At 42.5% G+C, this 14786-nt stretch overlaps 3 protein-coding genes across 6 annotated transcripts; 2 read left to right on the forward strand and 1 right to left on the reverse strand.

Annotated features, from left to right (window-relative positions):
- Positions 1–892: 892 nt before the first annotated feature.
- Positions 893–3282, forward strand: LOC125056487 (charged multivesicular body protein 2a). Of its 3 annotated transcripts, XM_047659609.1 has the most exons (7): positions 1059–1272; positions 1378–1561; positions 1697–1909; positions 2178–2275; positions 2599–2696; positions 2761–2901; positions 3079–3282. In XM_047659609.1, the coding sequence occupies exons 2-6, from the start codon at positions 1394–1396 to the stop codon at positions 2877–2879; spliced, it is 696 nt and encodes a 231-aa protein (XP_047515565.1). In that variant the 5' UTR covers positions 1059–1272; positions 1378–1393; the 3' UTR covers positions 2880–2901; positions 3079–3282. The 3 variants fall into 3 exon arrangements, with proteins under 3 accessions (XP_047515564.1, XP_047515565.1, XP_047515563.1); XM_047659608.1 differs by lacking the exon at positions 1059–1272 and adding an exon at positions 893–1005 and having other exon boundaries at positions 2761–3282; XM_047659607.1 differs by having other exon boundaries at positions 2761–3282.
- Positions 3283–3339: 57 nt separating this feature from the next.
- LOC125056488 (lysoplasmalogenase) lies at positions 3340–5352 on the reverse strand. 2 transcript variants are annotated; one of them, XM_047659611.1, is made up of 3 exons: positions 5039–5352; positions 4036–4572; positions 3340–3958 (listed from the first exon to the last, which is right to left on the reverse strand). In XM_047659611.1, the coding sequence occupies exons 1-3, from the start codon at positions 5039–5041 to the stop codon at positions 3875–3877; spliced, it is 624 nt and encodes a 207-aa protein (XP_047515567.1). In that variant the 5' UTR covers positions 5042–5352; the 3' UTR covers positions 3340–3874. The 2 variants fall into 2 exon arrangements, with proteins under 2 accessions (XP_047515567.1, XP_047515566.1); XM_047659610.1 differs by having other exon boundaries at positions 5021–5346.
- A 6177-nt stretch (positions 5353–11529) lies between these two features.
- On the forward strand, positions 11530–13955 carry LOC125056634 (zinc finger protein 330 homolog). Its single transcript, XM_047659849.1, has 6 exons — positions 11530–11972; positions 12039–12189; positions 13040–13151; positions 13226–13345; positions 13421–13657; positions 13735–13955. The coding sequence occupies exons 1-6, from the start codon at positions 11833–11835 to the stop codon at positions 13887–13889; spliced, it is 915 nt and encodes a 304-aa protein (XP_047515805.1). The 5' UTR covers positions 11530–11832; the 3' UTR covers positions 13890–13955.
- The last annotated feature ends 831 nt before the right edge of the window (positions 13956–14786 follow it).

Genomic DNA, 14786 nt, shown 5'->3' on the forward strand with positions numbered 1-14786 from the left:
TGAAGCAAGCAGTCAAAAGCCTTAGACAAAATCACATAAGACTCCCATAATGTCATTATTGTTAACATATTTACATTATTTTTCAGCATTGCCTCTGCCATAATATGTGAAGAGTTTAATGATTTTGTTGTAGAAACAGGAATACTAGTAAAAAACGTTTCAAACGTTTCTAGATCTGCTATATTTCGGCTACATCTAAATCTTTTTAACGATTTCTGATAAATATTATTTTTAAAATACGAAGGGTACAAATTATTTATAGATAACGAAAAACGGAATCAAATGCGAATAGTCACGTGATAACATACGCTTAACTAATGTCATGTTACACTGAGCTAAGCACAGATAAGATAGTAATATGTTAATAAGGGGATTGAGACAAAATCACTTTTTGACAGGCGTGACCCACTAACACTAAATGAATTTGTATGGGAACGACATTACTCACGCTCACGCTTTGTTACATGACCATTCAATTTTTTTTATATTAATTCCTATTATTTCTTACTACTAAACTATTTCTTACAGTATAGGAACTGACATGAAGTAGACCTTTTGTCAGTTCACTCAACGGACAATAAAAACGTCTGCAGTTTATTAATTATTTTGATACATTATGTCATGTGTGCCCTTTATGAGAAGTTAGTTTTCACTGAGGGTACGAATAGTATCGGCGGTCAACGTCGCCTTCTAACGTAGCCATCAGGCACCCTGACTCCTGAGGCCTAGGCGTAGGCACTGGAGAAGTGCCGGAATGTTTTCCTTTCTACGTAACAAATTTATAAGATACATGCTAAGTGCTAAGCTAAATTCTCGGCGTACTCTCAGTGAAAATGATCGGAATTGAATTGATGAATATATATATATTATATGTTATTAATTTCAATTTGAATTTGTAAAGTAATAGAACGAGCTCACGATTTGTCACGTGACCATACAAATTTGTTTGGCGTCAGTAGGTCGCGCCGTCGCCTGTCGTAAACTGAAACTAGTGATTCGTCTCAGGTGTAAATATTTAACTTTTTACCATAATTAAATGTCATCAATCACAATTCTATATTAATTTCTTAGTTTTGTTACACTAATATTTAATCGGTAGTAAGTAATATGTATTAAGAATTTAATCTGATATTTAAATATATTATGAATAAAGGCTTTCGTTTATCCAGTGAAAAGACGAAATTATAAATGTTCATATTATAACTCGGTGATTCATTCCATTTATATTTTATATCCAGTTTAGACTTTGCTGTAATATTTCATACAAAAAAGGTATGTGTTAACAACAAAAGGATTTTATTCAATTTCTCCTTATTCTTATTACACGAGTGACGAGATTGAAATAAAAAGATGACTTTATAATATTTTCTATATTAGCTTTAAAAAGGAAGTTATGGAGTGGTTGTTTGGACACCGAATGACGCCGGAGGAGATGCTGCGTAAAAACCAACGCGCATTGAACAAAGCCATGCGCGACCTTGATAGAGAGCGAATGAAGATGGAACAGCAAGAGAAGAAAGTGATTGCTGATATTAAAAAACTGGCTAAGGAAGGGCAAATGGTAATAATTTGTATTATTTTAAATCCCCTTCGGGAATAAGGTGTGAGCTTCCCTTACAAAATGGGAATACATTACTATCTCTTTACTCTTTCTCTTTACTTGAGGTTGAGACTAATTGAATTTATTGTTTTTTAGGATGCTGTTAAGATAATGGCAAAAGATCTTGTCCGCACACGGCGCTATGTTCGCAAGTTCATGATAATGAAGGCAAATATCCAGGCTGTTTCTCTTAAGATACAGACACTAAAGTCTCAGAGCAGTATGGCTCAAGCAATGCGTGGTGTCACCCGGGCCATGGCAACAATGAACAGACAACTAAATGTGCCGCAAATACAGAGAATTCTTCAGGTATTCAGACAGATTATGATGAACTCGAACTAGGATACATTTTATTTAGCTAAGCATAATTTTATAAGTACATATGATTCTGAAAATCAATCTGATTTCATCACATTAATTTTAAACAGGTTTTGACAAAACTGTCTAAAATCTATTTACTCAATAAATAGTTTTTTTATACTAGATTGTTAGAGCTTAACACCTCGGTGGGCTTCAGGACATAACACAACATTCCTCATTATTTGTAGGTCAATATGTATGTGTCACAATGTTACAGGAGTTTGAGAAGCAGTCTGAGATAATGGATATGAAGGAAGAGATGATGAATGACTCTATCGATGAGGCCATGGAGGGTGACGATGATGAAGAGGAAAGGTGAAGGCATATTTATATGATTTATTTTTGATCAAGGAGGTGAAAGTTGTGGTTGCAGAATGTACTTAAGTGGACGGGGGATCACATGTGCCAAGGACTTAACTTTATAGACTAGCACAAGATACCTGGCAATTAAAGTTGTTAACAGTCACCCTTTAGCAATAAAGTGGCACCAGAAGAAGAAAATGTCAAAATCCTTGTACAAAGTCTAAATAGGAATTTGTTAAATCAACTAAGATTAGTCCACCAACTTGATTTTACCAGTACATACATTTGTTTGTAATAGTGTGCTTGCATTAAAATGAGTTTGGCAAATATTACAGCGATGCAGTGGTGTCGCAGATCCTGGACGAACTCGGGCTCCAGCTCAACGACCAGCTTTCTGGCCTTCCGCAGGCGACCGGCTCCCTCGCTGTGACCGGTAAGCTTTTCACCAATATCGCCCTTTAAAATTGTAAACGAATGACACGATTACGGTGCTACAGCGAAAACGCCGGCGAGCCCGACGGCGGCGGCGGCGGCGGGCGGCGGAGCGGCCGGCGGAGGTCTGAGCGACGCGGACGCCGAGCTTCAGGCGCGCCTCGACAACCTTCGCCGCGAGTGACGTCACTCGGCTCGTCTTCTACGTGAGAAGAAACTTTATTTTAACACAGCCCCTCTGCTCTGCTTTATATTTTAACTAAAAAAAACTCGATCCAAAATAAAACCATTCGGCATATAGATAGGCTCGCCGACACGACGATCGGTGACGGTCAGTGTTTTTAAAAATACAAAACTTGTACCTAACATTTTATTTATGACAGAAGAGAAAAGGAAGGAAAGTTTTTTCCAAAAGTACTTAGCCCCTATGCCAGAACCTTTGGCGAGGCGTCAGTTCAAATCGGAAGATGTCGTCCGCCACACGGCAGACAATGCACCACGAGGAGCGAACTAACAATCGTCGCTTGTCATCGCGTCTTACTATTTGTTAAGTTTGTAAATATAAAATATTATATAGTTATTTTAAATTGCGTGTTTTATTACAATTCACCATTTTTTTTACAATGTTTGGAATAATGGAAGCGTTCGTGGATATGGTTTATTGATAAACAACTAAAAATATGGAAGATTGCAACACTTAGGTACTAAATAATTCAACCTCTCCTAACACGTCAAAGACGAATGCTGCGACTAATCGCTCGGCACTTATTATATATTATATCCTTTGTCACATGTGAACGATCACAATAGATATGTATAACTGCGCTCGATTTGCGCTTTTCTGATTTCTATTTGTATGTTCTTACCGAGTATATAACATTATATATAAGTACATTGACAAAATAGATTTTAGGCCAAATCATTTTAAAATTGGAATGTAAACAATTTATATAACAATATTTACAAAATATTAATACTATTCAAAGATTGTACGATATATAGACTATCGCTTTCAGTCTTATTCACTAACGGTACCGAACACCTCGATTGGTCTGAAATAACAATATATCAATTACCAGAAGATGGTCGCCCTTCATTGGCGTATGTTTGGCTTCGTTTAACTATCTAAATACTTAAATATAACGCTTGCGTCTCCTTGATAATATCGAGAATTCAACGCTAGTGCCGAGCGTCGGCAGGTCGCCGCAGAGCGCTCAGCGCGATGCCCAGTTGCCCCGAGTAGTAGCTCGTCATCACCAGCACCTGCGGAACGATATTTACAAAATATAATCGGCGAAAGGAAAGCGAAGCGTCGGCGCAAGGAAACGGAATTAACGGACCTTCTCGTAGGGCACCGACCCGCCGAACAGGCCGTACCCGAGGATGGCGTCGGACAGGAGGAACAGCAGCGCCCCGTAGCGCTGCGGGCCCGGAGTGGCCGCGCCGCGCCACGCCATCGTGGCCAGGAGCGCCGCGTAGGCCGGGACGAGAGCGCGCAGAGGCGGCGGCGGTGTTAGCGCGCGCAGGTATAACGCCGTGGCGGCGTAGGCCAACAGGGCGCCGCGCGCCCGCAGCGGCCGCAGCCCGAAAGCGGATATGTAGGCGAGGTGGGCGGCCGCGAACGCCGCCATGCCGGCCACGAACAGATGCGGCCACACGAGCAGCGCGTCGCCGGCCGCCGACAGCGCCAGCCCGGCCGCCACCCGCCTCCCGTGCGCCCCGCGCCGGGTCGTCGCCACGCACGCCAGCAGGCACATCACGGGCGCGCACTTCAGCGCCGCCGCGGACGCCGACGGTGCGGCGCAACCCACGGTGAAATAAACACCTACAGCCTTGAAGAACGGCACCAGCTTTCCGCTCTCGCCCACGCGTTTCATCTGAATCGATTTTTATTCATAAAAGACTAACATATTCATAATACAGCACTATACTCTTTATAATTTATTATTATACTTCTAGTTGATACATTTAATTTACTATTATTCTGCTATTTTATTTATTGACTAATTTTTTACGAAGCCACCATTAAATTTTCCTATTATAATATAATAAAATTTTATTCAGATATGAAGTAAACCCAGAAATACATATTACCTATCATTAATGACGAAGAAATAAATTACATATTGGGTAGGTAAGTTCAAAAATTTCAGCACTACATTTTGATTTTAGGTATACGTATATCTTAATAGTTAATATAATAACTTAATAGTTTAAGTTGCTACCTCATTGTAATTTATATAATTAGCTCACAAATTGTTTTTAACAATGTCAAAATTTACAAATACATACACACTCACAGTAACGTAATCTAAGAAACCTTACCAAATCAGAAGGAGTTACCATTTCTTTATTATGACAACAGTATTTTCTTTGTCCACAAACAACGTAAACAAACAAAAACTAATGCGTAATAAAAGTAATAAACACGCAATACTTGTTTCACTTATGTACTATGATAAATAGCAATGATGAGTGAAGTAGAAGTTAGAACTGGAAGCATTCAATTAGAGTCGTTTCTCGGTCCTCCCCGACGAAGCAATTCGAAAATATTTAGGTACCGAGTTGAATGCGCACAATTTATCGTACTAAGTAACGTAGTACTCATAGTACTATCGTTGAACGTATTGTTAAAGGTGGCTTTTCAATTTGTATGGATAAAAACTGTGTATCTAACGTTCAGAAACTCAAGAATGGAACATATTTAATTATATGTATGACAAGGATGTTTATATAGTGCTTTTCATGAAAGAAGTCCCGCGGTGATTTTTGGAACTAAATTTGACAGGTCGGCAATGTTGTCATTCGTCGATGTTATCAAGTTCGTTTGTTGTGGTAGATTTTTGTGAATTTTTAACTAGCTTAGTGCATTTTAAAGATTGATTACAATGCCAAAAATTATAAAAAGTTCGGCTCGAGAAATGATATTAAAGGTGAAAGAGTTCTGTGAAGCGGAACATAAGAATCAAGGTGTTTTAATACCACTAAACAATGTTCGGAAGAGATTTGCCGCCATAACAGGTACTTTTTAGAGTTGCCATTTAATAATTTTTTGCTGTATTGATGGGACTTTTATGATATAAATTCGTATTTGCGACAAAATTGAATAAATACATAAAGTGATGAAACTAGGTAACTGAAATTAAAACATATATTACATATTACATAAGCATTATAAACTTAAAGTTACTGTTATTTTTAATTGTTCATAATTTAATTGCAGGTGTGTCAGAGAAAACTGTAACAAGAATTACAAACGAAGGTATAATAGCGGCGTGTACTTCGAAAAAAATTCTAACCTAACAATTATGCAATAAAACTAAATAAAAAATTGTATTGCTTTTGTTTACCCTATTTTCTCATCTTTTCCCTGTAAGTAGTTGGTACACCGCTAATATAAGTAAATAAAAATATACTTTTTACATAACAGAAATATTGTTTCATCGAAGTATGCAAAAAATAATATTATATTTTGATAAATTACATCTGCTAAATGTAAATAAAATTGGTAAATTTTTTACTCATAAATGGCAACATTACGTTATGCGATTGCAGCGCCGCGTCTGGGGGACTTCTTTCATGAAAAGGACTATACATATAAAATAATCAGGTAATTCATTGTTCAATACAAAGCTGTACAATAGCAGTAATTTTTTTTTTTTTTTTTTTTTTTATGTAATAGGAGGCAAACGGGCAGGAGGCTCACCTGATGTTAAGTGATACCTCCGCCCATGGACACTCACAATGCCAGAAGGCTCGCAAGTGCGTTGCCGGCCTTTCAAGAATTGGTACGCTCTTTTCTTGAAGGACCCTAAGTCGAATTGGTTCGGAAATACTTCTGTGGGCAGCTGGTTCCACATAGTGGTGGTGCGCGGCAAAAACTGCCTTAGAAAACGCTCTGTTGTGGAACGACGGACGTCGAGGTGATACGGATGGTATTTTGTATTTTGCCTTGACGTCCGATGATGGAACTCAGCTGCAGGTATTAGACCGAACAATTCCTCTGAACACTCTCCATGGTAAATGCGGTAGAAGATGCAGAGAGATCCCACATCTCTACGCAGCGCCAAGGGATCAAGCCGCACGGAAAGTGACTGGTCGTCGACGATTCGAACCGCTCTTCGTTGAATACGGTCAAGTGGAAGGAGCTGGTACTGGGGAGCTCCCGCCCAGAGGTGAGAGCAGTACTCCATATGGGGCCGAATTTGCGCTTTATATAGTTGCAAGCGGTGGCCCGGAGTGAAGTACCGTCTCGCCTTGCTGAGCACACCAAGCTTTTTGGAGGCTAATTTAGCCTTTCCTTCCAGATGACCGCGAAACTGAACGTTATTCGATATGTCAACGCCCAGTATCCCGATGCTAGCTGAGGCTTTAAGGAGAGTGTCTTCAAAGAGGGGAGTAGCGACAAAGGGAGTTTTTTTAGCGGAAAACGCGCATACTTGTGTCTTCTTGGGGTTAAATTGGACTAGATTTAGTCTACCCCAGTCCGAGACTCCACGTAGAAGAGTTTCGACTTCAGACACAAGTTTGTTCCGGTACTCATCGACAACAGCCTGAGAAATACCTGCCCGGCCAGTGTAAAAAGTATCCCCAGTGCTGTCGTCCGCATAGCAATGAATGTTGCTAAGCTGCAACATATCATTGATATGTAGAATAAACAGGGTCGGGGATAGGACACAGCCTTGTGGGACACCAGCATTCACAGGTTTCAGGTCGGAGCATGCTCCGTCGATGACGACTTTGATGCTCCGATCAGCGAGAAAGCTGGAAATCCAGTTGCATAATTTCTCAGGGAGCCCATAGGCTGGAATCTTCGAGAGCAGTGCTCTGTGCCACACCCGATCGAAGGCTTTCGCTATGTCCAAACTTACCGCCAGCGCCTCCCCCTTGGACTCAATTGCCTCCGCCCACCTATGTGTAAGGTATACAAGGAGGTCACCAGCTGAGCGACCACGACGAAAGCCGTACTGAGAATCGCTAATCAGCTGGTGGCCCTCTAGATACCTCAGGAGCTGGCTGTTAATAATGGTTTCCATTATTTTGGAGAACAAGGAGGTTATAGCTATTGGGCGATAGTTGGACGGATCAGAGCGATCGTCTTTTTTAGGGATCGGATGTATCGAAGCGGTCTTCCAGCACTTCGGAACAGTGCCGAGCGTGTAAAGGTACCGGAAAAGGCGCGTTAGGACCGGAGCCAACTCAGGAGCACAAGTACGCAGCACAATTGGAGGGATGCCATCGGGCCCGCTCGACTTATGGATGTCCAAGGAAGACAAAGCTTTACGGATAGCACGTTGCCGGAATATAACTTCGAGCATCGTAGTATCACACCGCAATAATGTCGGTGGTTCCTTCCCTTGATCATCCAAAGTGGAGTTCGACGCAAAGAGACAGCCTAGAAGATCGGCCTTCTCTTTCGCGGTATGGGCCAGTGAGTCATCCTCCCTATGCAGTGGTGGAATTGAGGGCTGACAGAAATTCCCTTGGACAGCTTTGGCAAGAGACCAGAAGGCTCGGGTTCCCGAAGGGAGGTGGGCCAATTTCTCACCAAATCTGGCAATGTGCTCTGACTTTGCTTTAGCAATTTCTCGCTTGAAGGACCTGGAGGCTGAATTGTATGCTTTTTTACGTTCGCCGATAGTCACATCACAGGATGTCACCGCTTCTGCCCAGGCTTTAAAGCATTCACGCTTACGGCGCAAAGCCGCTTTGCAAGAACGCCTAAACCAAGGCTGGGACTTGCCACCGACCGGCACCGCAGAGAATGGAATAAAGAGTTCCATACCCTGCAGGACCACCTCGGCGACAGAGTCAGCGACGGCATCTGGAGTACTCGACGAAAAGCAAATGGGCCCCCAAGGGTAGGACGCAAAAAAAGACCGCATCCCATCCCAATCTGCTGACTTATAGTGCCACACGCGGCGACAACCCGTGAAGCTAGGCCGAAGAGGGCGCGTGAACGGCACAATGCTCCGGACCACACAATGATCTGATGAACCCAATGGCGATTCAACAGAGACTTGGTAGTTCTCCGGATGTGAAGTCAGCAGAAGGTCCAACAAAGAGGGTTTATGACCATCCACATCTGGTATTCGCGTAATCGCAGGGACCATTTGTGTCAGGTCGTAGGCTAAAGCAAAGTCGTGAAAGGATCTTCCCGCGTGATCGGTAGTTTCAGAGCCGAGCCAATCGGCATGGTGGGCGTTAAAATCGCCAAGTATCACGATTTCAGCGGTAGGAACCCTTTCGAGCAGGGAATCTGTAGCCATTTGGATGTGCTCAATGAGTCGGTCAGTTTCGGTATTTCCGCTATGGGACCTATACAGGCATGCGTAGAATCGCGGGTGGTCATCGCAGTCTACGCGCAGCCAGAGGTTAGATAGGTCCCTTCCTTCAAGCGTCCCGAGGCGACGAGAACAGATATCCTCTCTGACGTACACGCAAACTCCCGCCCGCGGCACAAATGAATGTTCCAATTTGTACCCCGGGTAGGAGAGGTGGGAAGTATCAGCCGGGGGGGATATCTGAGTCTCGGTAAGAAAGAGCAAGGCCGGCTTCGCAGTCTCTAAGTGGTAGTGGACAGCGTTGATGTTGGAATTGAGCCCCCTAACATTTGTGAAGTCCACGGCGAGTGTGGACGGGGGTGCCTTTGTTAAATTGCTCCGTTTGCCCCGAGAACGATTAATGTTTTTACCGAGCGCAGAATTGCCCCCCCCAGAATACGAAGGGCAGCCTGTGCGTCCACCAGCGGGCGCAGAGTGTCCCGGTGTTGGACGCCCAGAGGGGGATTCTCCACCGCGAGCGCGTGTGGTACCCCCCTGGGGTAGATTCTCTTTTTTCTGCACCTTCATATTTTATATGGGGGGGGGGGGGGGGGGATGGGCTCCGGGAGTCTCTCTCACCGCACGAAACGCGAGTACAATAAGGCGAACCTATTGCATCACTTCACGCCGGTTTTCTAAGAGACAGTGGTACTGCCCCGGTCGTGCCTGCCCATTTGGCTGAAGCCCGAAGGCAACAGCATGGCACTCCCACTAGGAAGGGGTTGACTGATTGCGCTGATGAAATAACCTCTGTCACAGGTTATTTCACCAGTGGGCGATGGGGTCGTCACGTCCCGACGCCTAAAAAAGTAAGTAATGTATAAATGTAATGTAGAATTTGAATAGAAAGCAGTAATGAATAAATCCGCTAACACTCAGCTCTGAATTTAGTAGACATACTTACATATGTATTTTATTAAACACACCTGTGACGCGACTATCGGCGAACGTGTAAAAAAGCATACGACCAGCCTCCAGGTCCTTCAAACAGGAAATCGCTAAAGCAGTCAGAGCACATTGCCAGATTTAGCGAGAAAGTGGCCAACCTCCCTTCGGGGACTCGAGCCTTCTGGTTCTTTCTTGCCAATGCTGTCCAAGGGAAGGGTCCACTGCACAGCAAGGACTGAGCTGTCCCACACCGACTGTCTCTTCTCGTTCAACTCGACTCTGGATGACCAAGGGAGGTCCACCACCGACCATTTCGCGGTGTGATTCTTCGTAGCCGGAAACGGTCCGCAAAGCACAATCGCCGAGCGGGCCTGATGGCATCCCCCCATCAGTAGTACTTGTGCTCCTGAGTTGGCTCCGGTCTTAACGCGCCTTTTCCAGTACCTGTACTCACTCGGCATAGTCCCTCAGTGCTGGAAGACCGCTTCAATACCGATCCCTAAAAACGGCAATCGCTCTGATCAGTCCAACTATCGTCCCTATCGTCCAGCTATAACCTCCTTGTTCTCCAAAATAATGGAAACCATTATTAACCTCCTGAGGTTATCCTATATAGAGGGCTACCAGCTGATTAGCGATTATCAGTACGGTTTTCGCCGTGGTCGCTCAGCTGGTGACCTCCTTGTTTACCTTACACATAGGTGGGCAGAGGCAATAGAGTCCAAGGGGGAGGTGAGTGAGGTAAGTTTGGACATAGCGAAAACCTTCGGGTGTGGCACAGAGAACTGCTCTCGAAGCTTCCAGCCTATGGGCTCCTCGAGTAATTATGCAACTGCATTTCTAGCTTTCTCGCTGATCGGAGCATCAAGGTCGTCATCGACGGAGCGTGTTTCGACCTTAAACCATGGCTGGGCCCCACAAGCCTGTGTCCTATCCCTGACCCAGTTTATTCTGCATATCAATTATATGTTGCAACTTAGAAACTTTAAAGCGCTAATTCGGCCTCACATGGAGTAGTAGTACTGTTCTCACTCCGAGCGGGAGCTCCCTAGTACCAGCTCCTTCCGCATGACCGTATTCAACGAAGAGCGATTCGAATCGAGCGACGACCAGTCACTTTCCGAGCTGCTTGACCCCTTGGCGTTGCGTAGAGATGTGGGATCTCTCTGCATCTTTTACCGCATTTACCATGGAGAGTGTTTAGAGGAATTGTTCGAACTAATAACTACTTACAACTACTTACTTAATACTACTAAATACCTGCAGCTTAGTTTCATCATCGGACTGAGTTGTATCACCTCGACGTCCGTCGTTCCACGTTTGAGCGTTTCTTAAGCGTGCGTTAGCGTTTCTTAAGCGAGCGTTCTTTCCACGTTTGCCTCCAATTACATAAAAAAATAATGGAAATTTAGACGAACTATAGCGGAGGCACAATTAAATATTATTATTAATACACCTTATGGTGTCATTCATGAATTGAGATGAAGTGCGTTATTTCAAAAATATTTTTTCATATCCGTATAAATTTTTAAAGATTTTATAGCCTTCACTTCTTCTGTCATGATTGTCAAATTTACGCCGTTTACGGTTTCTGTAATATATCTGTCTATTTAGGGTCATAGTTCATACGTATTCTATAATGGTTTATAGTTTATACTTTATACGTTTGAGTGATTTTACTTCAACTTGATGAGTGATTGGAAAATTCTCCAATTATTATCAAGAACAAGACCTGGCTGTACTTTGGACTAAAGTCCTTTGCCTACCCCAATCCCCATTAGGGATAATTTAATATCATCATCATCAGTCAGTGATTGTTTTTTGTAGTTTTTATTTGAATTTCGAAATTGACTGGCAACTGGCAAGCTGGATTCTTATTTCTATTGTCCTGATTGATATAGTCCAACATTAATAGAGGTTATAAATATGCCGAAGAAAAAGACGGGGCAACGCAAGAAGGCAGAAAAGCAAAAACTTCGGCAGAAAGAAATTCGCAATGCAAGAGGGCATATTGACTTAGCACAACACCCATGTAACCTTCCAATGGATTGTGATAAGTGCCAAAAGTAAGTAGAATTGTTATTTTTCATTAAAACGATTTTTTTAAAATAATAATATTTTATTTTGCGAAGGAAGCAGAAGAGTCGGGCGTTCTGCTACTTTTGTTCGGCCCTACAGCGCCTACCAGTTTGTGCGCAGTGCGGGAAGGTGAAATGCATGCTGAAGTCTGGTGACTGTGTGGTCCGGCACCCCGGTGTATACACTACCGGATTGGGAATGGTGGTAAGTAATACATTGGTTGGAAGAGATTATTCTAGAAATTTTCTAATTAATACTATCTCTAAATCTATAAATGAATTATGTTTGTGTCATAATGTGCAGCATTAAGGTAGAATAAAAGCAAATTCTTTTGATACTATCTGTTGAATAAATACAAAGCATCAATGTCTTTCCCAACTATCATAAAGTTGAAGTGTCGTTGCAATGGAAATCTCCCAGTTAAATACTGATTATTTTCATAGTGTCTATAAATCTGACTTGACTACAAACTTCCTATATTGCCTCGGAGTCATCCAAGTAAGGAAATATCAAATTAAAAATATCATTTGATCCTAGTAAAGGTCCTGATGGTATTCTGTCTTATTTTGCCATTAACTATACTTTTATGTATTTGGTTTAGCAAAACACACTTAACTGGATCCTTTCCCGCTTGAAAAGTGGCTTCAAAACCATCTTACGTTTGAATACATGGATGTTATCACAAAAATGATCATCCTCGCTTGTCCTAAAAAGCATTGTTCATAACAGAAACAAATCTATTTAGAGTGTGTGGTAACCAATGTTAAAAAAGGTTTAACAACATACCCCAACAGTTAAAAAAGGACCAGATATCTAACTAGGTGTACATTTTAAGGAACTCCATAAAGACCTTTCTGGTAAGGTATTTTAAATTTTTCAGTCTCAAGCAATACAGAGTGGCTTACATGATATTTTTGATTGGAACAAGCAGTGGCTTTATTAATATTGTAAAAAACATTCAAATGCCTCATATCAAGAACACTCAAAGATGTATAAATGATACATAAGACAATCATTTTATTTCACCTGTTTTTTTTTTATTTGGTATGAAAAGGGTGCAATCTGTGACTTCTGTGAGGCTTGGGTGTGTCACGGGCGAAAGTGCCTGCAGTCACACGCCTGCACCTGCCCTCTTCAAGATGCGGTCTGTCTGGAATGTGAAAGAGGTATATTATCCTTCCGTGGCTGCTATTGGGAATTTTAATTTTGTTCAAGTCAACTATAGCGTGATTCGTTCCAGGAGTGTGGGAACACGGAGGACGAGTTTTCAGATGTTGCTTCTGTCAAGGTTTCCTCTGTGAAGATGACCAGTTTGAACATCAGGCCTCTTGTCAGGTGCTCGAGTCTGAAACGTACAAATGTAAGTACTGCACTCACACACGGTAGAATATAAAAGTCGAGCGATCCTCGTAACCTCGCACGACGTCCCCTCCAGGTCAGTCGTGCAACCGCCTGGGGCAGTACTCGTGCATGCGATGCAAGACCTGTTTCTGCGACGAGCACGTGCGTCGCCGCGGCACCAAGCCGTCGAGAGGAGCGCCGCCCTGTCCGCGCTGCTCCTACGCTCTGCACCTCACTTCGGACCTCGCCCTCTCCACTCGCTCCCACCGATACGGGCGGCAAGGCGCGGCCGCCGCCGACGACGACGACTACTCCTCGTACTCTCACTCGGGTGACTAATCTTTCTTTTGAATGTTGTTGTACATTATAGAAAATACTAATCAGTTTAAAACCTTTGTTAAATTTCAGCTGCATTTGATGAAAGCCGAGATTACACTTATTCAGATGAGGATGGGTCGGATGAGGACGACGACGACGACGATGAGGATGAGGACGAGGACGAGAGCTCGGAAGACGACGAGGAGGGCGACAAAGGCCCGACCCCTGGCCCCGCAGACACCTAATCGCAGATATCTCGGGAATAAGCTCATTATGTATTTTGAATTAAACAATATGTTATTTGAACTTAATTCCGTATTTATCATTATTAGAAACATACTTTGAGAATTAAATAAATATTAGGTCCTGTATATGAAATTTTCGTTTTGTCGTACTTGGCACTTTGACCACAATTAATATCTCCTCTTCGGTAAGGAATTCCGTCATTCATTTCATTTTCCCGTTTTGATTTTTGAAGTGAAACTTCTTAAGGCGCATGAGGGTAAATTTTTTACGGCTACGTCTCGAAGATGTGCAGTGTTTTTGTGGAAGAAAAGGGACAGAGCTATTGAGACCGATTGAGAGAAAGTGAGAAGGGTGAATTACGTTTTAGAAAATCTATTTTTAAATTAAAATTTCGTAATAGTAGGGGAGCCCAACAGGGGATTTCGGGATTTACTACAGCGTGACAGATTAATATACAGGGAGATACATTGTACCCGGTCTAATACCGCTACCAAATATGAGCCCCATACATATGGCCGCCCGTCAAGGATAAAAGATCAGATTAGTAAAAAAAATTGACATCAGACTTTCTCGAGCGCGTCAGATTAAGGTAGGTTGAATTAATTACATACTAAGAAGTGTGTATATTTCACTAATCTTACAATTTGCAAGTAACGTAAGTACCTAAAGAAAGGAGAGGGCTGCAAAAAAAACGTTATCTCGACATTCTCGAGCGTGGCTGGTTTTATTTTGACGGAAATAATTGAAGGATGACGAAAAATATATAATCTGACGAATTCCATAAGCTGAAGTCAGAAAAACCCGATATCGTCGATAAAGTTTAATACGTGCAGCTGCGTGATGCCTATATTAGTTTAAAAATATTAACTATGAGTAATATTAACATAGTGTATTTT

This window comes from Pieris napi, chromosome 15 (assembly GCF_905475465.1).
Source record: "Pieris napi chromosome 15, ilPieNapi1.2, whole genome shotgun sequence".
Lineage (NCBI taxonomy): Eukaryota > Metazoa > Arthropoda > Insecta > Lepidoptera > Pieridae > Pieris > Pieris napi.